Genomic DNA, 23126 nt, shown 5'->3' with positions numbered 1-23126 from the left:
ACCTAAAATAGCACCTTCCCAATATCAACCATCTGGCAGGTGAGTCTTGGTGCCACCGCCACCGAGCTTGTAAGCCCTTTTCAGTTGTGGTTCCCCATTTGTGGAATGCTCTCGCGCACGCGAAATATGCCTGTCTCCCAACATTATTAACTGTGACTCCTGAATTACAGGGGGTTAGACCCTACAATTCTATGACTCCAGGAGGAATCTGAAAATAACCCTGTTTACCCTGGCACTTCAGAGCCGTCCTGGCAATGTTTGAAACCCTACCTTTTTTGTAGAATGATTTGACTTGTTTTTAGAATGCTGTTTAAAAAATTATTATTGTGGATGTTTTTGCCTCAACCCCGGCTCCTTTGGGAGGAAGGATGGGATATACATTGAATAAATAATAATAATGTTCAACTTGTCATATTCAACCAAACTCTCCCTTCCCTGCCTGCAGTGGAATCCTAAAACTAGCAGTTCATTTAGGAATTTTACTCAGGAAAGTGATTTGTACCGTTGTACATAATCCCAGAAAACCATGGAAGATGCCAAGCCAATGACTTTGGCTATTTCAAACAAGGACATGAATTTCCAGGCTCTTTAGCCCCAAGAAATGCTGGACACCAACATTACACCATGGCTTTTATTGATGCACTGAATTTGCTTAGAGGATTCAAGTCTACATGCAGAATACCCAAATTCAATAAATAGTCCAGAACAAGGCCACTTAATTCCGATGGGAATGACAAAGAACTGAAGAAAAAAAGGCATGGTTTAGTTTGTGGTGTGCGTCTTTTTCTTGTCTTTATAAAATAAGCAGCTCAGCCCAGTAAACGTCGTTCTTCAGAGAAGGCAGGAGTGGCCACAGCAGCAGCTTTGTGGCAAAGAATAACACTGCTAAACCAAGCTCAGTTTTTGGATGCTTAATCCAAGCTCCTTCCAGTGGCTTTTCCCCAGAATTCACAGCCGGTGAAGGAAAGGGGAAAACATTCCCTCTATGTAACAGTAACTCTAAGCCCATCTCCAGAAGCGGCTGGTATGGGCTGTGGCACCACATGGCAAGTTGTGCGCCTTAAAGTAGCAAGATGGAGGCCCACACGATGAGCAAAGATGCTCCCTTCCCCTCTCCCTGCTCTGCAGCCCCCTGATTGCACACTGCTCGTCTTGAGACAGAGAGAGAGTGAGTGCTAGACCCCAAGGGCTGGAGAGGAGATGTTGTCTCTCTGGGTAACAAGACATGCTGGTGGAGATTTTGGCATAAGAAGCGATTGTCAAAAGTTCTTGTTCCCCAGGCATAACAAGACGTGTGACCTTCTCTTTATGTGCATTTTAAAGGAGCCTACTATTATTTACATTATGGATAATAAAAGAGCACTTAAAGGTTCCTGCTACAACAGCCGTGTGTGCAGATTGCCTCTGCTGCCGCCGCCGCCCCACTTGGATGACCCTGACAGCTTTGCCATCGGAAGGGGAAGCAAGGACACCACTGCACCCAGCGAGCCACAACTGCCTGACCCCCTCCTGAAGCAGAACGGCAGCCTCTCTCTTCTAATCAAAGTGAACTAGACCTAACTAACCTAGCTGGGGCTGGAGCAGGAGAGGTAAGGGGGGCCTCCACACCTGGCAGCTGCTTAAGACCCGCACATGAGACACTCGTCTCTGTTCTCCAGGGAACACACCATGGCTGCTTTGTTCCTCTCTTTCTCCTCCTCTTCCTTGAAGCTCTTGTCCTTCAGCTTCTCCTTGTTCAGGGTGAACTGGATGGGGTTGGCCGCAGGCTTTGTCCTCAAGTAGTACATGCCAGTCTTCAAACCCTGTGGGCAGGAAAGGGTGAGATAGATGATAGATAGATAGAGAATAGATAGATAGATGATAGATAGATAGATAGATAGATATAGATAGATAGATAGATGATAGATAGATAGATGATAGATAGATAGATAGATAGATAGATAGATAGATAGATAGATAGATAGATATAGATAATAGATATAGATGATAGATAAGAGAGGAATTAAAGCAGTTTGAGTAGGTTTTGCTCCTGACACCTCAGTAACAGGAGGTAACCCAGAATCCAGCAAAGGACGTTACCACTGTTGGCAGCTACAACCTATATAATAACTATCCTTTTCTATACTTTCTGTATCTTCCATAAGTATTCCATGCTTTATATAAGTATTAAACTGCCAATTCAATTCAAAAACCAGGCAGAACCATATGAGCCAGGATTTCCCCCTAGACAAGGTTTGCAGGACTTGTCAAAACAGGGCCTGAACACAACGGCTTGTTATCAGGGCTATATTGTTATAGCTTGAAAATATAACCTACAAGATCGACAGGAAAAACTTGCATTAGGGTGGTTCCCTCCCCGTCGCTCTGCTTACCTGCTTCCACCCGTAGAAGTGCATGCTGGTCAGTTTGCCATAGTTGGGCTCCGCAATGTGGATGTTGAGAGACTGGCTCTGGTCAATGAAGGCCCCCCGGTCTGCTGCCATCTTGAGGACCGTTTTCTGGGAGACTTCCCACACCGTCTTATAGAGCTGTTTCAAGTCATCTGGGATCTCAGGGATATTCTGAAAGGCAGAAGGCCTGCAGGATGACTGCCAGTGGACAGGAAGGATGCTTTTGGCTTACACCAGGGGTGGGGGGCTGGATTTGGCCGACTCCCGTGGAGGATCCAGAAGGAAATCAAAGTCAACACTATCAAAATCAGCAAGACTAGCAGGATTCTGCCCTCTCGCACCCTCCAAGTCATCCTGTGCTGATTCTATCCCCATACCAGCCTCACCTACGTAAGAAAAGCCCTTCTGGATGAGGCCAGTGGTCCATTTAGTCCAGTATCATCTTCTCACAGTGGCCAACCAGGTGCCCCCAAGGAAAGAGGCCACAAGCAGAGCATAGTTATTGAGTCTAGCAGCCACTGATAGCCAGGTCCTCCTTGAATTTGTCCAATTCTTTTTTAAAGCCATCCAAGCTGGTGGCCGTCACTACGTTTTGTGTGAGCACATGCTATGGTTTAGCTGTGTGAAGTCCTTTCTTTGATCTGTCCTGAATCTTCTAAAATTCTGGTTCTCCCTATGGCCCCACTAGGTTCTAGCATTAGGTGAGGGAGGAGAAACCACTCCCTGTCTGCTTTCTCAGCCCTGCGCTGCGCAGCCTTACTGGATGTTAACAATTTCAATGTTCAACTGACTGTTTATCCCCATTTAAATAATGAACAGACACAGAAAGGTAGCAGGTACGTTTGAAGGGCATGGTTTTCTTGCATTCTTCTCTCTCTCTCTCTCTTTAGCATCTCCACATAAGAGGAAGAACCTCTTTCTCGCATATGGAGCCGGGTATAGAACTGAGGCCTCCATGCAGACACGGCCCCCTTGGCAAAGCCCCCCCCCCCGGCAACTGACCTGGATAGAGCCATTGTAGCCAATGATCTGGTTCTTCATCTCCTCGCTCCATAGGCCCCTCTCCGTCAGGTCTTTTAGTAAGTGGGGATTCACTATCTGCAAAAACCAGAAGTCATGCTCACTTACAGCAAGCAGCCAGTGTCCTGTTTGCTGCAGCAGCCAGCTTCTGGGAAGGCCACAAGCAGGCAGGGCATGATGCGCCCCACATATGTATCTCCTGTTCCCAGGAACTGGCATTCGGAAGCTTGTGGGCTGCCTCAGTGCCTGAAGGCAGGGCACAGCCATTATGACTGGTAGCCACTGGCAACTCCTGCTAATGCGTCTAGTCTCCCTTTTAAACCATCTAAGTTAGTGTCCGTCACCATTTTGGGGGACAGCCAATTCTAGTTTGGCTCTGTGCTGCATGAAGTAGGGTTTTGTCTGTCCTGGATCTTCCAACATTCAGCTTCACTAGATGTCCACGAATTTCAGTGTTACGGGAGAGGGAGAAAAGCTTCTCTCTGTCCTCTATGCCAGGCATAATTTCATACACCTTTATCATGTACCTTCTTACTTGCCTTTTCTTTAAATTAAAAAACCCCAAATGCTGTGACCTTTCCTCACAGGGAAGTTGCTCCATCCCCTTTATAATTCTGGCTGCCCTTTTCTGAAGCTCATCTAAGTCTCGCATGCCAGTCCACCACCATGACAATTCTCTTCATCACCAGAGCTAGCATCTTGAATTTTGCAACCATTTCCCCTTGAAGCACATATTGGAGCCATGAGCCACCAAAGAGCAGCCCGGTCTGCGCACAACACAAAGCCACGGTTTAATGTGCAGACTTGCTTAGCTTTTCCCCTGCCCCTGACTGCGCCACACAGGGGAGGAGACAATCCCCAACTCTCTCCAAACCAAGAGCAGCAGGGCCAAGGTTTGCTCAAAGTAAACTAGAGTTTTATGTTGTGTGTGAACCAGGCCTGTGCTTCTGGCACTCACAAGAGACAGGGGCTGAATTTTATTAGAGAGGATGGCAAGGAGGACATCGGGATCTCAGGCACAGCACCCACCTTTACCCCTGAGTTGCTCAAGGCCACCCTTCTGCTGCCTTACCTGGAACTCTCCAGAGAGAACTCTGCGCGTGTAGATGTTGCTTGTATAGGGCTCAATGGACTCATTGTTGCCCAAGATCTGAGCTGTAGAAGCCGTCGGCATTGGTGCAAGTAGAAGGCTGTTCCGAACCCCGTACCTAAGTCACACAGAAAGCAGGGACCCGTGATTGAAGAGGATCGCCATCTTCAGAGAACCAGCCTTTGGCATCAGTTAAGGAAAGCCCAGTTTTGGCAAATTAAAAATTATCTTGCCCAGCGGAACCATCTGCCAGGTTGGTTGCAGGTGACGGATAATACCCTAAAGTGCTTGTATTCCCCCAGCATTCAAAAGGATCTCACGGTCTGGTGTTAAACAAAAGCAACTAAGTCACTGAGTAGTCCCACTGAAATTAACGGACTTGATTCTACTGCATCTGCTCCTAGCACGATGAACACTGGATACCCCAAGATCAGAATACACCGTTAAGTTCTCCCATGCAAGATGCACAGAAATGAATGAGAGCTGCATCGGGGAGAAGACTGTGCTCTTACGTAGCTCAAGCTGCAGTTTTAACATCCTCAGTTTAGAGTTACTCTGTCCCTTTGCATGCTCTGCTACTCCTCACCCATTAACCCCACCACCAGCCAGCTCTGGGTGTTGCCCAAGGCACACTGCGCCAAAGAGATCAAGGGCTTTTACTCACTTTGCAATCTTCTCCTTCAGAGCCTTCCAGTCCCAAAGGTCTGTAGGGGTCACATTCCACATGTCATACTGAAGGATCTGAAGAAAAGGCACACACCATCTCGTCAAACCAAACCTGCCACCTAAGTGAGGGTGTGCAGCCTGCCTGCTACCACAGGAAAGCCCACAATATAAATCAAAGGGGGGGGGGGTGAAGAGAAAAGCAGCTTCTTGCAATTTTTGGTTCATACACGGTGCTTCAATTCCTGCTTAGACACCACATGGCAAATGCCAAGCTCGCCACACAGGCATGAGTTGATGGTTTCTCTCCATGGATGTGGCTATTCATCCTTCAGAGGTTTCAGCCATGAATTTCATCACAATGAATCTGAGACAATTATGTGTAAGAAAAAGCATCTCAGACATGTTGAGGGCACGTGGCAAAAATCCAAGCTGTGCAATTTATTAATCTCAACTACTCATGAAAAGGCAGAGGAAAAGCAGAACACTTGGAAGAATTTGAGAGCTTCAAAATATACCTAAGGATTTAGAAGTTTAGCGGATCCAGATGCAAGCAGACATTTCACTCAAGTGTAAAAATGCATACAAAGAAAGCTTTTGAAGAAAAAGTTTGTAGGGGCATCTTGTAGGAATTGAGGGCTAGGAACGTCTTTTAAAAAATGAAACTGGGTATTCATGAATATCTGAACTCTGTGCCAAAAGGCCAGATTCAACAACACCAATCATAGGGTGAAATAAATGGTGAAATGGACCCTTAAATTAGTTCAGCATCTCAGTGTAGTCCAGCAGACATTTATTGGAGTTGTGGCACTTCTTGGCATCTCAGTTTGAGATTCCACAAGTTCCGATCCGACAGATTTTCCCAAAGGACCCTCAATACCATTGGTTCAAAAACCTTTCCAAACTTTGCCACTTACGCCTTTGCTGACTGGGCAGCCCTCGTAGGTTTCGTACGGCCCATGTTCCTTGGCAAGCTCACAGCTGGCGTCTAGGGCACCATAGTAAATGGTCTCAAAGATCTGCTGGTTGAGCAGCTGGGCCTCTGCGCTCTCAAAAGGGTACCGCATGAGGATGAAGGCATCAGCCAGCCCCTGCACACCAATACCAATCGGACGATGGCGCTTGTTTGAGGTCTCGGCCTGCAACACATTGTGAAGGACAAAAGGAGAAAAAGGGGGGGGGCAGAGAGTTAAGAACCTGGAATGGGCAAGCTCTGGTTTCAGGCAAATCATTCTTCCCCTACTAATGTATTGTGTGCCTCCCACAGCCCACTAGCTAATGCCTGACTAACAAGGAATGTGCTTTAGGGGAAAAAATACATGAATACAGAAACTCCCAGTTTCTCCATAGTGTCAACCACCCTTCAAAGGAAGTAGCTGAGAACTTGCTGATCCTCTGTAGGCCCTCAACCTTGAACAACCAGCCTTACCAAGAGCACCTCTCAATCTAGGGCTACCAATTCCTCCTTCGTACCTCTGGCACAGGGTAGTAGTTGATGTCGATTATCTTGTTCAGATTCCGGACAATGACTCGGGTGACCTCAGCCAGCTTCTTGAAGTCGTAAGTATGCTCAGGAGTGACGTACATATTCAGGGCTAAGGAAGCCAAGTTGCAAACCGCAACCTGGAATAGGCAAAGAAGGAAGCAGCGCTCAATGGCTAAAGCAATGTATGCAGTAGAGAGAGGGGAAAGGGTTACAAACTGTATGGCAGAAGATGTTCCCCATGACGGGCTCATCAACCATTTAGCCGGAATGGCAGAATCTGAAGAGCCACTCATAGGCCAAACGCCTGCTTTGAGCCAGGACACCCTCTGCCTAAATGCAGAGCTCTAAATCCAGTTCTAAATGGTATGGGGAAGATCCCACAGGCTGCCTAGGCAGGTATGCTATGCTGATGTGCTCAAATATGGTAAGGAGTAATCAAAACCATTGCTTTCCAATTCTATTTTCAGTGATCCTGTGAGGAATAAATCCTCAAAATGTCAGACGAGGGCAGTAACTCAACATACAGAGATCCCAACCACTCCACCTCTTATTTCTCAAAAGCTAGACGCTCCTAGTCCTTTCAGACATGCTGTCGACACCACTTATGATCCTCATTCTGTTGACACACACACACACACTGCCCACACCACCAGATGGGTAGTGCCAGTCTTCCCTGCTCTACATATATCTATGCACACCATTAATTTCTGGTTGTGTTCCTTTCACCAGGCAGTGAATTCTACATCATCATCATTATTATTAAAATAATATTTCACCCAAACATCACAGGGTGGTTTACAGCATAAAAACAACAAAAAACTAATAACACAAGCACAGTACACACTTAAAAGGCCATAGATTGTTTAACAGCCCAAGGCTGAAGAGGAATGTTTTTTCCTGGTGCCTGGCACCTAAAGATATGCAAGGACGGTGCCAGGTGAGCCTCCCAGAGGAGAGCAGTCCCCAAGGGGGAGCCACCAGAGAAAAGGCCTGTTCTCATTTTGCACAGATGAGTTTCCTTAAAACAAAGCAGGAATCTCCCACTTCTTGTGGCATCTGAACATCCCTTTGCCCTTTTGATTGGCAAAGCATGGGAGAACAGTGGCTCCCCCAAATACATCTCGTGGGAACACCTTCCCTAAAACGGACTCCGCGGAGCCGCAGTGGCACCTGGTTCCTACCCAACCCACCTCATCCTGGCTGGTGTATTCCACAATTTCTGTGCACAGGTTGCTGCATTTGATAGTTCCCAGATTCTGCTGGTTGCTCTTCCTGTTGCAAGAGTCCTTGTACAGCATGTAAGGAGTTCCTGTCTCCGTCTGAGACTCTATGATGGCATACCAGAGCTGCTGAGCCTTCACCACTCTGCGGACGCGCCCCTGCTTCTCATAGCTGCAAGACAGAGCAAGACTCGTCATTGGGACCCGCTTGGAGTTTCTGAACATAGGCTCACAAGCATCTCGGTTTCATTTGCAAAGCAAGGACACTGAAACCCTATGAACTCCTGGTGGAACAAGGCCCACCAGGAGGTGCACAACAGCACACCGAAACTGTGTAATGGTCTTGGGTTGCTCCAGGGAATCCTGGGAGCTGCAGATTTGGGCAAGTGCTGAGAGCTCTGTTGCAATATTCGTAGGCTCCCCAGAGTTCCTTGGGGAAATTGTAACAGAAGCAGTTTGTGTTGTTCTCAAGAGTCTGGATTTTTGGCCAGCTCCAGCTGATGAGCACTGCCAGTTCCCATTTTCAGAATACAGACTAGGGGGGGGGGGGGGAATGCAGAAACTGCAGTTCCATTAAATTTTCTGAACTGTAGTTGCTTCAAATGAGCTACAAATTCCCACTCAGAACATACAGAATGAAAAGAGGTAACAAGAGCTTTGATTCCATTTTCATTTCTAAGCAGACTCAAAAGGTATTTTGTCTGGAATCATTTGGACCCAGCTAAGGGGCAAGGCGGGGTGGTGAAGGAGCTGCTGCTGTCAGGCTATTCCTGGCTCAAAGTTTGCCAAAGGATGCACCAGCCTCTCTCTCATACCTCTCATACAACTTCTCAAACTCCTCTCCCCAGACATCATCTAGGCCCGGGCATTCATTGGGGCACATCAAAGACCAGTCCTGCAAAAGAAAGACTGAAAGTAAGCAAGGACAAACACAAACTGTTCTTATCTTCCACACAGCAGGACTCTGCAAAGACAAAATGTACATTAGCAAGCCTTCATGTGTTTAAACGCGTAAAGACTTTAATCACCACTTTTCCCTCCTCAACAGGGAAAACATTTTTATCAATTTAGCTCACTTCCGGGGAGTGGAAAGGGCGAAGAACACAAAAGATTTTTTTTCTAGAAGCTCAACTGCATTTTCAATAGAATGAAATACAAAGAACCGAACACACAAAGCATTACTTCTGTGCATTACCCTCCTGTTGGCAATTGTTTTTATATTAAAATAAAGAACATTTTAAAAAGATTGAGGACACCCTGTGAGGACACCAAATGGGATACAAAAAAAAAAACCCAATTAGACATTTAAAACAAGACAGCCATTTTCTAACTTCTTCAGTGTTTCAGAACTGATCAATGATCATTGGATAGATGTTGGGTCCAATGTCACTTTGCCTTTAGGCTTTTTAAAGCCATAGGACTTGACCCGTTATGATGCTAGGCATACATTTCATGAGGAACAGAGAAAGACACTACAAATCAGTGTTACTCTCTAACTCCTCGGTTATATGGCTGTATCTCGACAAGAGAAGATGTAACTCAAAAAGGAGTTAAGGGCACTGTTTCTGGCACATGCCATTGCCCACTCTTTGCAGCCCTGCTGGCAGGTGCCTGTGCTGTGAGCCCAGCTGCCCACCTGGTTGGTCTCCACGCGCTTCATGAAGAGGTCTGGGATCCAGAGGGCATAGAAGAGGTCGCGGGCGCGCTGCTCCTCCTTCCCAGTGTTTTTCTTCAGGTCAAGGAACTCAAAGATATCAAAATGCCACGGCTCCAGGTAGATGGCAAAGGCTCCAGGTCTCTGGCAGAGCAAATAAACAGAAGAATCAGAATGACGCCTACAGGGAGTTGCATCTCTGCCCCTAGCTTCTCGCTAGGGTGGAGAAGAAAAATTAAGTGGCTTCTGCCTGGCCAAAGCTTTCCGTCGTTTCCTGGATTATAACCAAACAACGGATTCGGTTGCACTAAGGCTGCTTGCAAAATCTAACAAGCACACCCAAGTGCTTCTGCATGTTTATTACACTTTGTTCAATTCCCAAATGAAGCACCTCACGCGACACTAGAGATCTCGCCGGATGATCTCCCAACCTTCAAAAAGTTTTTGAAGCCTTGCACTACAAACCAGGAGGATCCAAGGAGAGTCTCTTGGTGCCCAACCTGGACGTCTTATATATTAGGTATAAGCAAACTGGTATCAACTGGAACATTTTTCAAGGTCAATTTTCAAAACAGGTGATTTTTAGAAACTCTACAGATAGAAAGAAGCTGGGGGATCAAAATACGTTACGGAGCATTTTTATTCACTGAATTCCCTGCAGCCAAAACCTTTAACATGAGCCTAAGAGAGCTTGGAAAAAATCCCAAACGCTGACTGTACTTCTGGGCAACCCTTCCAGCATCTCAGAGACACCAGAGTCACAAAAGCAAACTTTTATACCAGGCATAGGCAATCTTTGACCCCCCCAGATGTTTTGGGCTACAATTCCCATCACCCCTGACCACTGGTCCTGTGAGCTAGGGATCATGGGAGTTGTAGGCCAAAACATCTGGAGGGCCAAAGGCTGTCTATGCCTGTTTTACACCATGGGACTACCCAGTGGCAAGCCTGAGATGCCTGCTGACATTTCCATTCCACCTTAAGGAACAGACATGGGATTGTTACATGTCACATGTCTGTTTACATTCCAGCACAGTATGCTGGGAACTTCCGTTGTGTATAACTTTTGCTGTTCTCTCTGAGATGACATGAGAAACGACATGTTTCCTTGTCCTGATTTATGATTAATAAATCTGTAGTTGTAGTATGCTTTCACAAGCTTCACCCCCATTCTGGGTGCGCAGCACGGTGATCTGCTGATAGTGTGCCCTGGCTCAGAAGCCCGGGTCACTGATTTACGTCGGAGCAGAAGCGATGGTCTTCGCAGCAGCACGGCTGGATGGAGATGGCCCAGCCGGGGCTTGCCAGCTGGCCTCCCAGCCCTCTGCATGCCAACAATGCCCACATTGAAAAGGAACTAAAAACACTACCAGGCACTCTCACAGTAGAGATGTGGCTACTGAAAAGCGCTTCCCTTAAAAGGAGTTTCAGAACAAGAGCAGGGGAGAATGCTGGAAACGTCTTGAAGCACTTGAACTCGCAATCCCACTCCACCCAAATGCATAGTCTCTGGAAGAAGCCAACACACCTTGTTCCCCCCTTGGTCCACATAGCGAGCTGTGTTGTTGTAGACCCTCAGCATTGGGACAAGTCCATTAGAGTTCCCGTTGGTCTGAAACGAAGAGAAAGCAGATGGGCATCACGTAAGGCACAGAGCAGTTTGTTCCTCTTGCAGAGGCAGGTGCCCAACCCCACATAGGAAAGGCTGCCACTTTTATAACGCAGGACCTGGTTTAAGTTACATTAAAGCCACAGCAGCTCAAGGGGCTGGAAAACAGGTGCTTTGCAGCAATCACTAACATGGCAATTCAAAACTCACCCCGGCGATATAGCTGCCAGTGGCTCGAATGCAGCTCACTGCAACACCAATCCCGCCAGCAGACTTGGAAATCAACGCACAGTGCTTAAGAGTGTCGTAGATCCCTTCAATGCTGTCATCCTTCATGCACAGCAGAAAGCAGCTGGATGGAAGGAAACGGAAGTGTTAAATGCCACAGGAGGGGACAGAGAGCACTCAAGCTGACATTTAAGGCCATCACGCAGATTTTTGGGGGGGGGATGGGGGAATGCAAACTGACAGCTATAATCTCACTACAACACCTGATTTCATAAGCCATAGGACATTAATTTTCTCCTCAAAGGGTTTTTCTTCTTTATATGAGAGATGTTGAATCAATACCTCTCCTCCACCCCCAGCAATTAGCATCAGCAGTTAAGAAAGAAACTTGTTTGTTAGCAATAGCAAGCAAATAGACCTTCTAGGAAGGCACTGTTCTGTTTAGTAGGAGCAAATGCACCCCTCTGAAAAAATGCTTGCTGTAAATACTGCAGACCAGTCTAAGCAAGAGCAAGGAAGGTCCAGCTGGTGCCCATTTTATAGAAGTTAAAACCATTTTGCTTAAGCAACACCATCCTCAATTGCTCCCTCTTCCAGTGGCCACCTGCCCGGATTACCTGGAGAGCTGGGGGCGGTTGGTACCAGCATTGAAAAGAGTGGGCGACGCGTGGGTGAACCACTTCTCAGAAAGGAGGTTATAGGTTTCGATTACAGCATCGATGTCGTTCTTGTGGATTCCCACCGACACCCTCATCAGCATGTGCTGGGGGCGCTCAGCCACTAGACACCGGAAGAGAGGAGTCAAAAAGAAAACATGAGTGCATCACAGCCTGCGAAAGGAGGCCGCCAAGGCAACTGGGCCCAATGCATTCTGTCAGATCAGAGAGCAATTTCCTGTTCTGGCATCTGTAGGATTCCAGGCACAGCAAGATGCAAGAGTAAAAGCTGATGAGGGGTGGGGAGGAGAGTCAGTTCTTGCCAAAGGTCCAAATTAGCCCCCCTCAACCCAAACAGAATAAATAAAAACAAATTTAGAAGACTCGGTAGTCACCTCAGGAGTGAACTGCTGCCATGTGAGTTAAAAGAAATCCCTATCTACTTCTTCAGTGCAGAGGGGCTCTGGCTCAGTGGTAGAGATTATGTATTGCATGCAAAAGGTCCCAAATTAAATCCCCAATGGCATCTCCAGGTAGGACTGGGAGACATTCCCTGTCTGAAGCCCTGGAGAGCCTCTGCCGGTCAGTGTAGACAATACTGAGGTAATGTGGACCAGTGAGTCTGTCTCCACATAAGGCAGCTTCACACGTTCCTATGCAAGGCAGCAGCAGCATGTAAGGAACATTTGTAACCTAATGCCCAATGAAGCTGCTACTTAGATGGTTTTGAGAACACAAGAATGTAATGGCAGTACTCTCCCCTCTTGCAGTTATCAGTGGCTGGCATTCAGAAGAATAACTACCTCTGACAAGGGGCCAGCTCTCAATAGGAAGCCCAATACCTAGAATCACCCCGCCTACAGAAGCGCTAATCCTTCATGATTTAAACTCCAAGGAGCATTAAAGTGTCACAGAGCCCCCTTAGGCCATCACTTCTAGAAAGCTATGGCTTTATTTATTTAAAGCATTTATATATCACATTTTGTCAATGATTTCAAGACAGTTTACAAAAAATTAAGAATAAGCTATATGCATTTGTACACAGGACTGAGACAATTCTCATGTACCACTTACCTTTGGAATTGATTTTTAGCAGATACGAACGCTCAAGTGTCTTAAAAAGAGAGGAAAGGGAAAGGACATAGGTCAGAGCTCATTATAAAAAATAAAGTAGATTTACTACCAAAAAAATCAATTGATTTCCACCACCACCACCCTCTTATTGCACCTGAAAGGCTGTGGCTTTCAATCATTATTTCAGGAAACCCCAAAGTTCCTCATCAGTTCCACAATGGCAGACCAGCTTCCCTGAGGAAGACCCTGCAACACACAGCTGCAAGAGGCTTCTCCTGGAGCATTGTGGGTGGGGCAACTCAACCTTTCCCAGGTCTATGCTTCTTCCTCTGCAGGCAAAATTCAGCACTCCTTAAAATTTGGAGCCTTTTCCATCACCCTGCTTAAGCAACACAAAAAGGCCCCCAAAAGCTCTCAATTCGGGCTACAAAGGAAGACTCGGGAGTTGCCCACTGCTGGCTCCATTCAGTTGGATGGCAGGATCCAATTCCCCACCCCTCTCCTAGGCTGTGTTTCCACCTCATGTTTTTGCAGTCTTCACCAACCTGTACCCTCCAAATGTTGCTGGGACTACAATTTCCACCGGCCTCAGCCGGCCCGACCTTAAGATGTTGTGGACTGATGGGGATTGCAGTCCAACAGCACCTGGAGGGCACCGCATTGGCGAAGGCTGATGTGGCAGAGCAGCCCCACCATGTGCAGAGTCATGCAAGCAGAGCGGGGGGCACTAAAGCACACCTAGGATCCTTTGCGGTGGACGATGTTGAGGGAAGCCATGGGGGAAACCTTCTCACCAGGTTATCAGCATTCACAGCTCCCTGGTATTGGGAAGCTTGAAAATTGCTGCCTTACTTAGATGTTGCCTTATCAAAATTCCACTAGAGGGAGATGTGTGTGGCACACTGCAAAGGAAGGCATCAAGAGAAGGCATCTTGCCTCGACATGCCTTCCCCAAGCCATTCATATGAACAACAGCTGGGATGAGGCTGCTTATTTACTGTCTGGGGCTCCTACATAGAACAGAACTTGCCATTCCAAGCCTTACCGGTAACTGACACCCTCAAAGAAAGAACAACTCTTTACCTTAAAGCCAAAGTAATTATAGGAGAAATCCCGATCATAAATTATAGAAGAGTTCAGTCTCTGAGAGAAGAAAAAAATGAACGTTAGATCAACACATTTAGACTATGTATACCTCAGTACTTGTAATACAAAAACCTACATGGTGTGTGATACAAAAAGTATTTTTCAAAATTGTTCTGTTTTTCAACTTTGTGATGACTCAATTTGTTTCCAAATGGGAAGCTAAGAAGCAAACAATTCCTAATTTCAAACCAGCACCACTTCCTTTTTGCAGAATGTCCCCTGGCTCAGTTGATCAATATAACTGCATTTGGAATATTCTATGTGTACCCAAAAAACCAACAATGCCACACTGTATGAAAAATCACTATATTTGTAAAGGGCTTATTTTAAAGGACTAGGTCTGAACACAGGGCTTTGGAAAACCTACGTTTAAAAGAGATGGCAAGGCCACCTTCCACCAACATCCATGAGGCATTTGTGGAGCATGGATGATAGCACAAGGGCAGCCATCACAACTGCACAGAAAATGCTGGCAAGTTAACTTTCAATCCATGCACATTCCTCTGTCTGGCAACTCATCTGACTCTCCACAAACGCATGTGGATCATCTCATCATTCTCTGTCACAGAATATTACGCAGTTTCCCAAACACCAAGTGGATATTCAGGTGAAAACTGCTTCCCACAGCCTAGCGCCAGAATAGCCGTTCTGCTTTTAACTCAGACTGCTTTTAATTCTTTCCTGTTAGCTCTGCCAAAGCGTTACTTACATCTTTGTTGGCCAATACGATGTCTAGAGTTTCCTTAGCAATCATTGGAGAATGTTTGCCGTTGTGCGGGTTTACATAGTTGTACAAATCTTCCATCACATCTAAAAAAGGGGGATTACTGTATTTTAATAATTACAACTATAAGGTTTGCCAGTATTATTACTTGCTTTTGGAGACCGGGGGCGGAGGGGAACTGGCCAAGCTGAATGCCCCACCACCGAGCAAATCAGCTGAAGAAATCAGCTCATGCTTATTGAACAATGTTTTAACTCCACAATTCATCACAACCATTTGATCGGTGAGAATTTCAATGCAATCTGATGCCTCCTGGCTACATATTATTAGTAGGATTAACTACATCAAACCTCTCCACCCAATAGTTTTGCTGTTAAAATCCCTCCAACATGCCAGTTCCACAAACGTTGCAGAAATGGTTTTCCTGTGCTGTGGCAGCACCCCCACACTCACCGCTGAATACTTTCTTGGTTTCCTTATGCAGGTTGGAGACAGCAATTCTTGCTGCGAGGATAGCATAGTCAGGGTGCTTGGTTGTCAAGGTTGCTGCCGTTTCAGCGGCCAGAGTATCCAGTTCTACGGTAGTGACTCCACTGTAAAGGCCCTGGATCACTTTCATGGTGATCTGAGCCTGGACAAGAAAAAAAATGAGCAAATTTGCTATAGTTAGTTAGTTTGCTATAATGGGGTGGGGTGGGGAGTCAGTTTTGATGACTTTGTTTGCCAGAGAACTATATGAATTTTGTAGCAAAGCTGTCCACTTGGTTCCTTTCACTCTCAAGGTGGTTAAAGTAATATGGAGATTGAGATGCCTCAACAAGAGTAAATGTATGAATCTTAAAACAACAGGTGGGTAATGGGAGGGATGAGAGGGGGAGAGGAGTGCTCAGAAGGCTGGGAAGTTGAGAAACAGCAGTAGCTCAGTGATTGCTTAGTGCGGAGCAAGGCTTAAAATTTGCAAGGTACCACCTGTAAATATAACCATGCTGAACGTAATACTTTGGAGGTACTCAATTGCTCAGAATTTTACATGAAAACTTGTCATCTTAAGTAGCCATTTTCCCTGGAAGGCAGTTTACAGATTTATTTATTTTAAAAATGGCATACACCCAAAAAGCAGACTGGTTTCCAAATCAGACTGAGGCAACTGTGCACAGACTGGAACTTCAAATGTATATTTTGTGGACCACAGCAGCAAACACTGCTTTGTCACTATCATGAACAGAACTTTCCTCAGCATACAAGGAGCTTCATTCATTTATTCATGAGAATTGACATCCCACTATTCCATTACAATGTGCTCAAGATGTTTTACCGTCCTTGTTTTATCTTAGACCATGACAGACTCATGATAGCACCGAAGACACTCACAGGGTCGACGAAGTCCAAGTTGAGACCATAACACAGTTTCTGGATCCGGGACGTGATCTTGTCAAACATGACGCGCTCATGGCGCCCATCTGCCGAAAACAAACAGGCACATTTAGCATCACTTGCTCAGCAAACGCTGTACTGGGTGAGGGTCCAGTCAAGGCTTTGGCCTCACAGCCTCTACCACTGCTGCCATATCCCTCCCAGAAAAACTAACTAGCCCCTCCACCAAGTAGAAAAAAATGGGATGCAAATGGAATAAATGGGGACATCCAAACACATTGAAACAGACACTTCACGAGCTCAGTGACCCAAGGGATATCAATGTGAGCCTGTCACCACAAGGGCCCTTGCATCCCAAACGGCAATTTGGGGAGTGGCGATAATGTGAGGGGTGGCAAGGGGAGATGTAGCTGCACCCAACCTGGGCCAGAGGACACCACCCCAGGGTGCCTCTGGAGATGCTTCTCTCCAGAGCCTGCAGGGTGGCACCTCGGGGTGCCCTGGGCCGACCCTGGAGGAGGTGGGGGGGAGGGGGTGGTCTGGCAGGAACTGGGTGCTGCCTCACTCCTGGCATCAGCAACCCCCCTTCCCCCGTGTCTCTGGTGTGGTGCAGCGGACGAGGGACTGGGAGAGACCAGGGTTCGAATCCCTCCTCAGCCGCTGCCTTTCCACCTAGCCTACCTTGCAAGGTTGCTGTGGGTATTAAAAGGGTGGACGGGAGAACCACCTTGCACACCGCCTTAAGTACCATGGAAGGGGGGAAAGGCAAGCTGGAGTTTTATTACAGTCATGCCTCTTGTTACGTTTGCTTCATGATACGTTTCTTCAGGTTGCGTCCCACGGCGACCCGGAAGTACCAGAAAGGGTTACTTCTGGGTTTCGCCATTTGTGCATGTGCAGATGTGCAAAATGACATCACGTGCATGCGCAGAAGCTAAGAATCGTGACCCACGCATGCGCAGGTGTGGATTGCGTTCCTTTCAGGTTGCGAATGGGGCTCCAGAACAGATCCCATTCGCAACCAGAGGTACCACTGTATTTTTTTTATTATTACTACTACCAATTCATTTACACCTGCCCTTGCCCCTGACAGGGACTCAAGGCAGCGGGCAGTTAGTGAATGCAGCAAGGGAGCAGACCAGGCGGCCTCCACGCCACCCCAGACCCGCTTGCTGTTAATATTAGTTGTTGTTGTTGTTGTTGTCACTATTAGTTTTTGTTGTTGTTAAACTGACAATCCTGGCCTTCTCCCACACAAGGCGGCCAAAGAGGAGCAGCAGCAACAGCGGCAAATGGTCATAATACGGCCAATGATAATAATGTTTCTTTTCCTGTTGGCTTTATACCCCACCCTTTACTTATTTTTTTATTAGCTTTATTGCATTTTTCAAAACTACAGAGAAAGCATGAATTACACCCAAATAAGAAAAAATAATAAGAAAAATACAGAAAAACGGGGGGAAATAATAAATGAAAAAGAATTAGTCAAGTATACAGAATTGTTCTGTATTCATTTATTAAAATCAGGGGTTGTTTTTTCCCCATTATACCTGTGTGATTAAGCACAGCCAAAGTATTGTTTTTGGAGCCGTTTTTTGCCGGGTAGTTTTTTTTAAAGCAATCCCATTCGTGTTTTTTTACCTTGTCTCCTGAGTGATCTCTTCTGAGTTCTGTCATTTTACCCCTCCCTTTACGCGAAGACCCCAGAAAGAGAAATGAAACCCCCCCCCTCCATCTCTTTCTCTCTTTTTATGGCGGGAATACTGGCCTTGGGTCGGCCGAGGGTTTGGGGGGCTCACAGTTCCTGGCCCTTCCGTCCCGTCCCCCCCACTTCTCCATGAAGGGTTTTTTTTGGGGGGGTAAAGGGGGCACAAAAAGTCTTCCCCCTCTCACAAACAGACTCGCCCTGGAGGGGGGGCTCCTCCTCACCTCTCTTGACCACGTGCATGGCGGTGGCAGTGGCGGCCTTCTCCTTCTCCTCCTCTCCCTTCCCTTCTTTCTCCTCAGGCGACCGACCTTCCCTCCGTCCTCGGGAACCGCGCGCGGGATGAGGCGGCTGGGGGGGGGGCGGCGTCGGCGGCGCCTGCGAAACGGCTCCTTCCCGCCAAGCGACGCTGGCCCCGCCGCGCCGCCGTAGCCACGCCCACGCCGGGGCGCCGACGGAGCCATCTTGGGGGCTGGCACAGGTTTTCCCACTGCGCAGAGCTGGGCCGGGGAAGCGGAGGCGATGGGAGGCCCTGGCTTCCGTGCCCGGGACAAAGATGGCGGCGGCCTTTTCCCGCCTCTCTCTCTGAGGGGAGCCCAAGAGCGCGAAGAAACCTCACGGGGAAAGCGCCCTCTGAGGGTTTTGGGTTTTTTTTACTTCTCATTAGAAATTTTTATACACAACTGGATTGTAAATAAAGACATAAATAAATATAAAAAAACTCAAAGTGGTTTACCAATTTTATTTTATTTTTGAATAAAATAAATGTATTTCATTTCACGAATTTTTAAGTTCTGTGAGGTGGGGCTGTGGTTCTTTTTTTTTAATGTAGGATAGTATAAAAGTGGAATATTACTAATATAATACACCTCCAGGCACAGCAGCACCCAGTCGTGCACGAAGCCCTCTCCACCATGAGGACTAGGACCTTGAGATTCACTGGCAGGGGGAAGAATGGCTGCTTGGCATGTGGGAATCCCCAGGGCAAATGGCATCTCCAGAAAGGACTGGCAAGCCGCTCCCCGCCTGCAATGAGGCTCGTTTTTCCCACTTCTACCATAAAACATAGTCCATTTATATACTGTAAAAGAAAAAATAATTTTAAAAAGCCAACTCTCAAAACAGTTTAAGAAATGATAAACCGATGAAATCAGCCGTGGGGAAAATTTACGGCAGTGGCATGAAACATGCAAAACATTACAATGCTAAAATGCGTTAAAAGTCATAACTGCATGTTTTGGTCTAAGCAATAATGTTTTTAGTGGGTGCAAAAAAGGGTCCTGTTCGAGATCATCATCATCATTTTTTATTTGTATGCCACCTTTCCACAGTTAAAAAAGCAATGCTCAAAGCGGCTTACAGCATAACAAGATTTACTAAATTACAAAAGTCATAAACAATAAATAAACCACATCAAAAAAATACACAACCGAATGGGAAACAATTTCCACATAAATCTAAAACTAAGAATACAGCATTAATATCACAGTTTAGAATGACATAGGTAAAAAATAACAGCAATTTAAACAAAAACGGAGGTGCCAACTTGGCCCCCGACTGTGGGTGCCCTGCAGCATGCATGGCCCTGGCACCAAAATGTGTGGGTGCCCAGCCCCTTCATGGGGAATTTTGTGGGTGCTCAGGGCCCCAGGGTGTTGGCCCCTGGGCTTGAGATCCATAGGCAAGGAGTTGCAAAGTCGCAGGTGCTGCCGCCACACTAAGCGAGCAGGTGCTTGCAAAGGCGGGATGGAGGGGCATTTTCTGACACCTGAAGCAGCGCCCGTTCAAAGTGGCTGGCTGGGCACATGTGGGGCAAGGCCATCTCTGAGGTGGGTGGCCCTGTCTGCAACGGGGCAGAGAAAGAAGCTGAGGCAAAGTGGGACGGCTGCACCATACTTGATTGAGCGAGTGGATTCAGGCCTCATCATGGGACTGAAACTGCCTTGGTCGCGCTGGTTGATGATCTCCGGCGGACTAGGGACAAAGGTGAGAGCTGTTTCCTAGTTCTGCTCATAGCTGTCAACTTGCAGATTTGAAAATAAGGGACCAGCAGCCTCGAAAACAAAGGATCAGCAGCCAAAATAAGGGATTTTCCGGGCACAGGTATGTTCAGCTTCTAAGCCCCTCCAAGCCAAAGGCAGAAAGCCCAGCCAGCAGCCAAACAAAGCCTCATCAATAAGGGACAGCAGCGGGACATGGCGCTGGGATAAGGGACTGTCCCGCCAATTAAGGGACACTTGACAGCTATAGTTCTGCTGGATCTCTCAGCGGCCTTTGACACCATCGACCATAACATCCTTCTGGACCGTCTTGAGGGGCTGGGAGCTGGGGGCACTGTCATACAGTGGTTCCGCTCCTTCCTCCCGGGCCGTGTCCAGAAAGTGGTGGTGGGGGGTGAGTGTTCAGACCCCTGGGCTCTCACTTGTGGGGTGCCTCAGGGTTCTGTCCTCTCCCCCATGCTTTTCAGCATTTACATGCAGCCGCTGGGAGAGATCATCAGGGGGTTTGGACTGGGTGTCCATCAATATGCGGGTGATACCCAGCTCTACCTCTCTTTCAAATCAGAACCAGTGAAGGCTGTGAAATTCCTGTGTGAGTGTCTGGAAGCGGTTGGAGGATGGATGGCGATTAACAGATTGAGGTTGAATCCTGACAAGACAGAAGTACTGTTTTGGCGGGACAGGAGGCGGGCAGGTGTGGAGGACTCCCTGGTCCTGAATGGGGTAACTGTGCCCCTGAAGAACCAGGTGCGCAGCCTGGGAGTCATTTTGGACTCACAGCTGTCCATGGAGGTGCAGGTCAAATCTGTATCCAGGGCAGCTGTTTACCAGCTCCATCTGGTACGTAGGATGAGACCCTATCTGCCTGCAGACTGTCTCACCAGAGTGGTGCATGCTCTGGTTACCTCCCGCTTGGACTACTGCAATGCGCTCTACGTGGGGCTACCTTTGAAGGTGACCCGGAAACTACAACTAATCCAGAATGCGGTAGCTAGACTGGTGACTGGGAGCGGCCACTGAGACCACATAACACCAGTCTTGAAAGACCTACACTGGCTCCCAGTACGTTTCTGAGCACAATTCAAAGTGTTGGTGCTGACCTTGAAAGCCCTAAACGGGCTCGGTCAAGTATACCTGAAGGAGCGTCTCCTCCCCCATCGTTCTGCCCGGACACTGAGGACCTGCGCTGAATACCTCAGGTTAAGAACTTTGCTTCAGGATGAGAACAGAAATCGTGCAGCGGCAGCAGTGGGAGGCCCCATTAGCTAAAGTGGTCTTCAGGTTAAAAACAGTTTCAGGTTAAGAACAGACCTCCGAAACCAATTAAGTGCTTCACCCGAGGTACCACTGTGAGAACAGGACGCTGGGCTCGTTGGGCCATGGGTTCTGAATCGCCTCAACTCAAAATGGATATTTTAGGGTTGGGAAGGGTTCGGAAAAAGACAAACCAAAAGGATCCAGGGATGGGACTTTTTACTTTAGAGAAAAAGCAAGTATGAAGCGACGTGGCAGAGGTTTATGAAAGGATGGATGGCTTTGATAAAGCGGGCAGAGGAAATTTTGTCTCTCCTGACACTAGAACTTGTGGACCTCCCATCAAGTTGAATGCTCTTGTGCTCGGATCCTGAGTGCGGGTTTGGACCAAGAGGCACCTGGTTGGCCTTTGCGAGAGCAGGAGGCTGGCCCACATAGGTCCCCCTTGGGCCTGATCCAGGCAAGCTCATTTTCCTCAAGCCATGACTGCTAAAAGGTGGTACAGCGTCAGTGTGCTTTGGGGTGTGGATGGGAAAGGACGGTATCACAACAAGACCGATGATAAAATGCTGGATTCCCTTTTTTTTTTCTTTTTTTAAAGCAAGCAGTTGTTGCCGCCCTGGGCTCTCTTTGGGCGGGATGCAACCTTAACAAACAAGTCCACAGAAAGCTTGTTTTCCTGCATTCCATGCGCTCATGCACTGATATAGAGACATGAAATAAGCCCTTTTAACTGCTTCTCCTGCTGCTGCCAGAATCCGTTCCGCGGCTGCCATGGCCGGCTTTCATCGGCAGAGGATGCTGTTTCACAATCGCGCCACTTTCACATCCCGTATCTCAGATCCTACCAGACGAAGACCAAACTCCGAACACAAAGCAGCATCTCGTGGCATTTTAGGCAAAGCACTTGCGCTCTGGGTTAATTAATTAATCAGTCAGAATATCTATGAGCTGCACTTTAAGGGAGATGGCAAGGTGAAGGAAGCTGAATGCTGGAAGATTCAGGACATAGAGCGCAGAGTTAAACTGTGGAACTCCCTGCCACTTGGATAGCTTTGAAAGGGGATTGGGCAAATTCAGGAAGGAGGAGGGGGCTATCGAGGGCTATTCCATCCATACCCCTTTCCTACTCCATGAATTTGCCTAATCCTGCTTTAAAGCCATCTATGTTATTGACCACCCCTGTCTCTTGTGGGAGAGAGTTCCATAGTCTGAGCTGCATGAAGGAGGATTTTATTTATTTTTCCTTTCCCATATCTTCCTGTGCTCTGCTTCATTGAGTGCCCACAAGTTCTAGCATTAGGAGAGGGAAGAAAACTTTTCTCTATCCACGTTCTGCAAGCTGAGCATAATTTTATAAACTTTAATAATCCAGCAGGGGGTTGGGCTAGGCAGGGGTGAGCCTTTTTGACTGGCTCCAGGCGGGTCCCTGTCTAACTGGCAGGTGGGGCCCTGAGTCACCAGGCGGGTGGAGATGGGAATGCCAGGCAGAGGAACTGCGCCCAGGTGAGAAGCTCCCTGGGGAAATAATAATAATAATAATAATAATAATAATAATAATAATAATAATGGGCAACTTCCAACAGAATACTAAAATACAATAGTCTCTTAAACATTAAAAGCTTCCCTAAACAGGGCTGCCTTCAGATGTCTTCTAAAAGTCTGGTAGTTGTTTTTTTCTTTGACATCTGGTGGGAGGGTGTTCCAAAGACGCAGAAGGCTCTCTCCCTCCATCCCAGGCAGGCAGCCTCCCAGAGAAGGGTGGGGCACAGGCAGGAAGCCTTTCCACACAAAACAAAGAAGACCCCCTGCCCCATTTCAGCTCTGAAAAGG

At 47.3% G+C, this 23126-nt stretch overlaps 1 protein-coding gene across 1 annotated transcript; it reads right to left on the bottom strand.

Moving 5' to 3' along the window:
• Positions 1-617: 617 nt before the first annotated feature.
• On the bottom strand, positions 618-18439 carry RRM1 (ribonucleotide reductase catalytic subunit M1). Its single transcript, XM_081908893.1, has 19 exons — positions 18264-18439; positions 16332-16420; positions 15414-15591; positions 14946-15046; positions 14174-14233; positions 13091-13130; positions 11978-12140; positions 11343-11484; positions 11052-11135; positions 9506-9667; positions 8685-8764; positions 7840-8041; positions 6637-6786; positions 6081-6302; positions 5165-5241; positions 4483-4618; positions 3393-3488; positions 2373-2561; positions 618-1802 (listed from the first exon to the last, which is right to left on the bottom strand). Exons 1-19 carry the CDS (start codon positions 18280-18282, stop codon positions 1620-1622), a joined length of 2373 nt encoding a protein of 790 aa, XP_081765019.1. The 5' UTR covers positions 18283-18439; the 3' UTR covers positions 618-1619.
• Positions 18440-23126: the final 4687 nt, after the last annotated feature.

The sequence above is a fragment of the Podarcis melisellensis genome, assembly GCF_964234715.1.
Source record: "Podarcis melisellensis genome assembly, chromosome: 4".
NCBI lineage: Eukaryota > Metazoa > Chordata > Lepidosauria > Squamata > Lacertidae > Podarcis > Podarcis melisellensis.
This window is presented reverse-complemented; position numbering and strand designations above follow the sequence as displayed.

What these genes read in the sequence shown, in the direction of transcription:
- RRM1 (XM_081908893.1), bottom strand. An exon ending in ACTTGGACTTCGTCGACCCT is followed by an intron (nt 15,592 to 16,331) that starts GTGAGTGTCTTC and finishes TTTCTTGTCCAG; the next exon opens with GCTCAGATCACCATGAAAGT. An exon ending in TTCTCTCTGGAGAGTTCCAG is followed by an intron (nt 3,489 to 4,482) that starts GTAAGGCAGCAG and finishes TGGTTTTTGCAG; the next exon opens with ATAGTGAATCCCCACTTACT.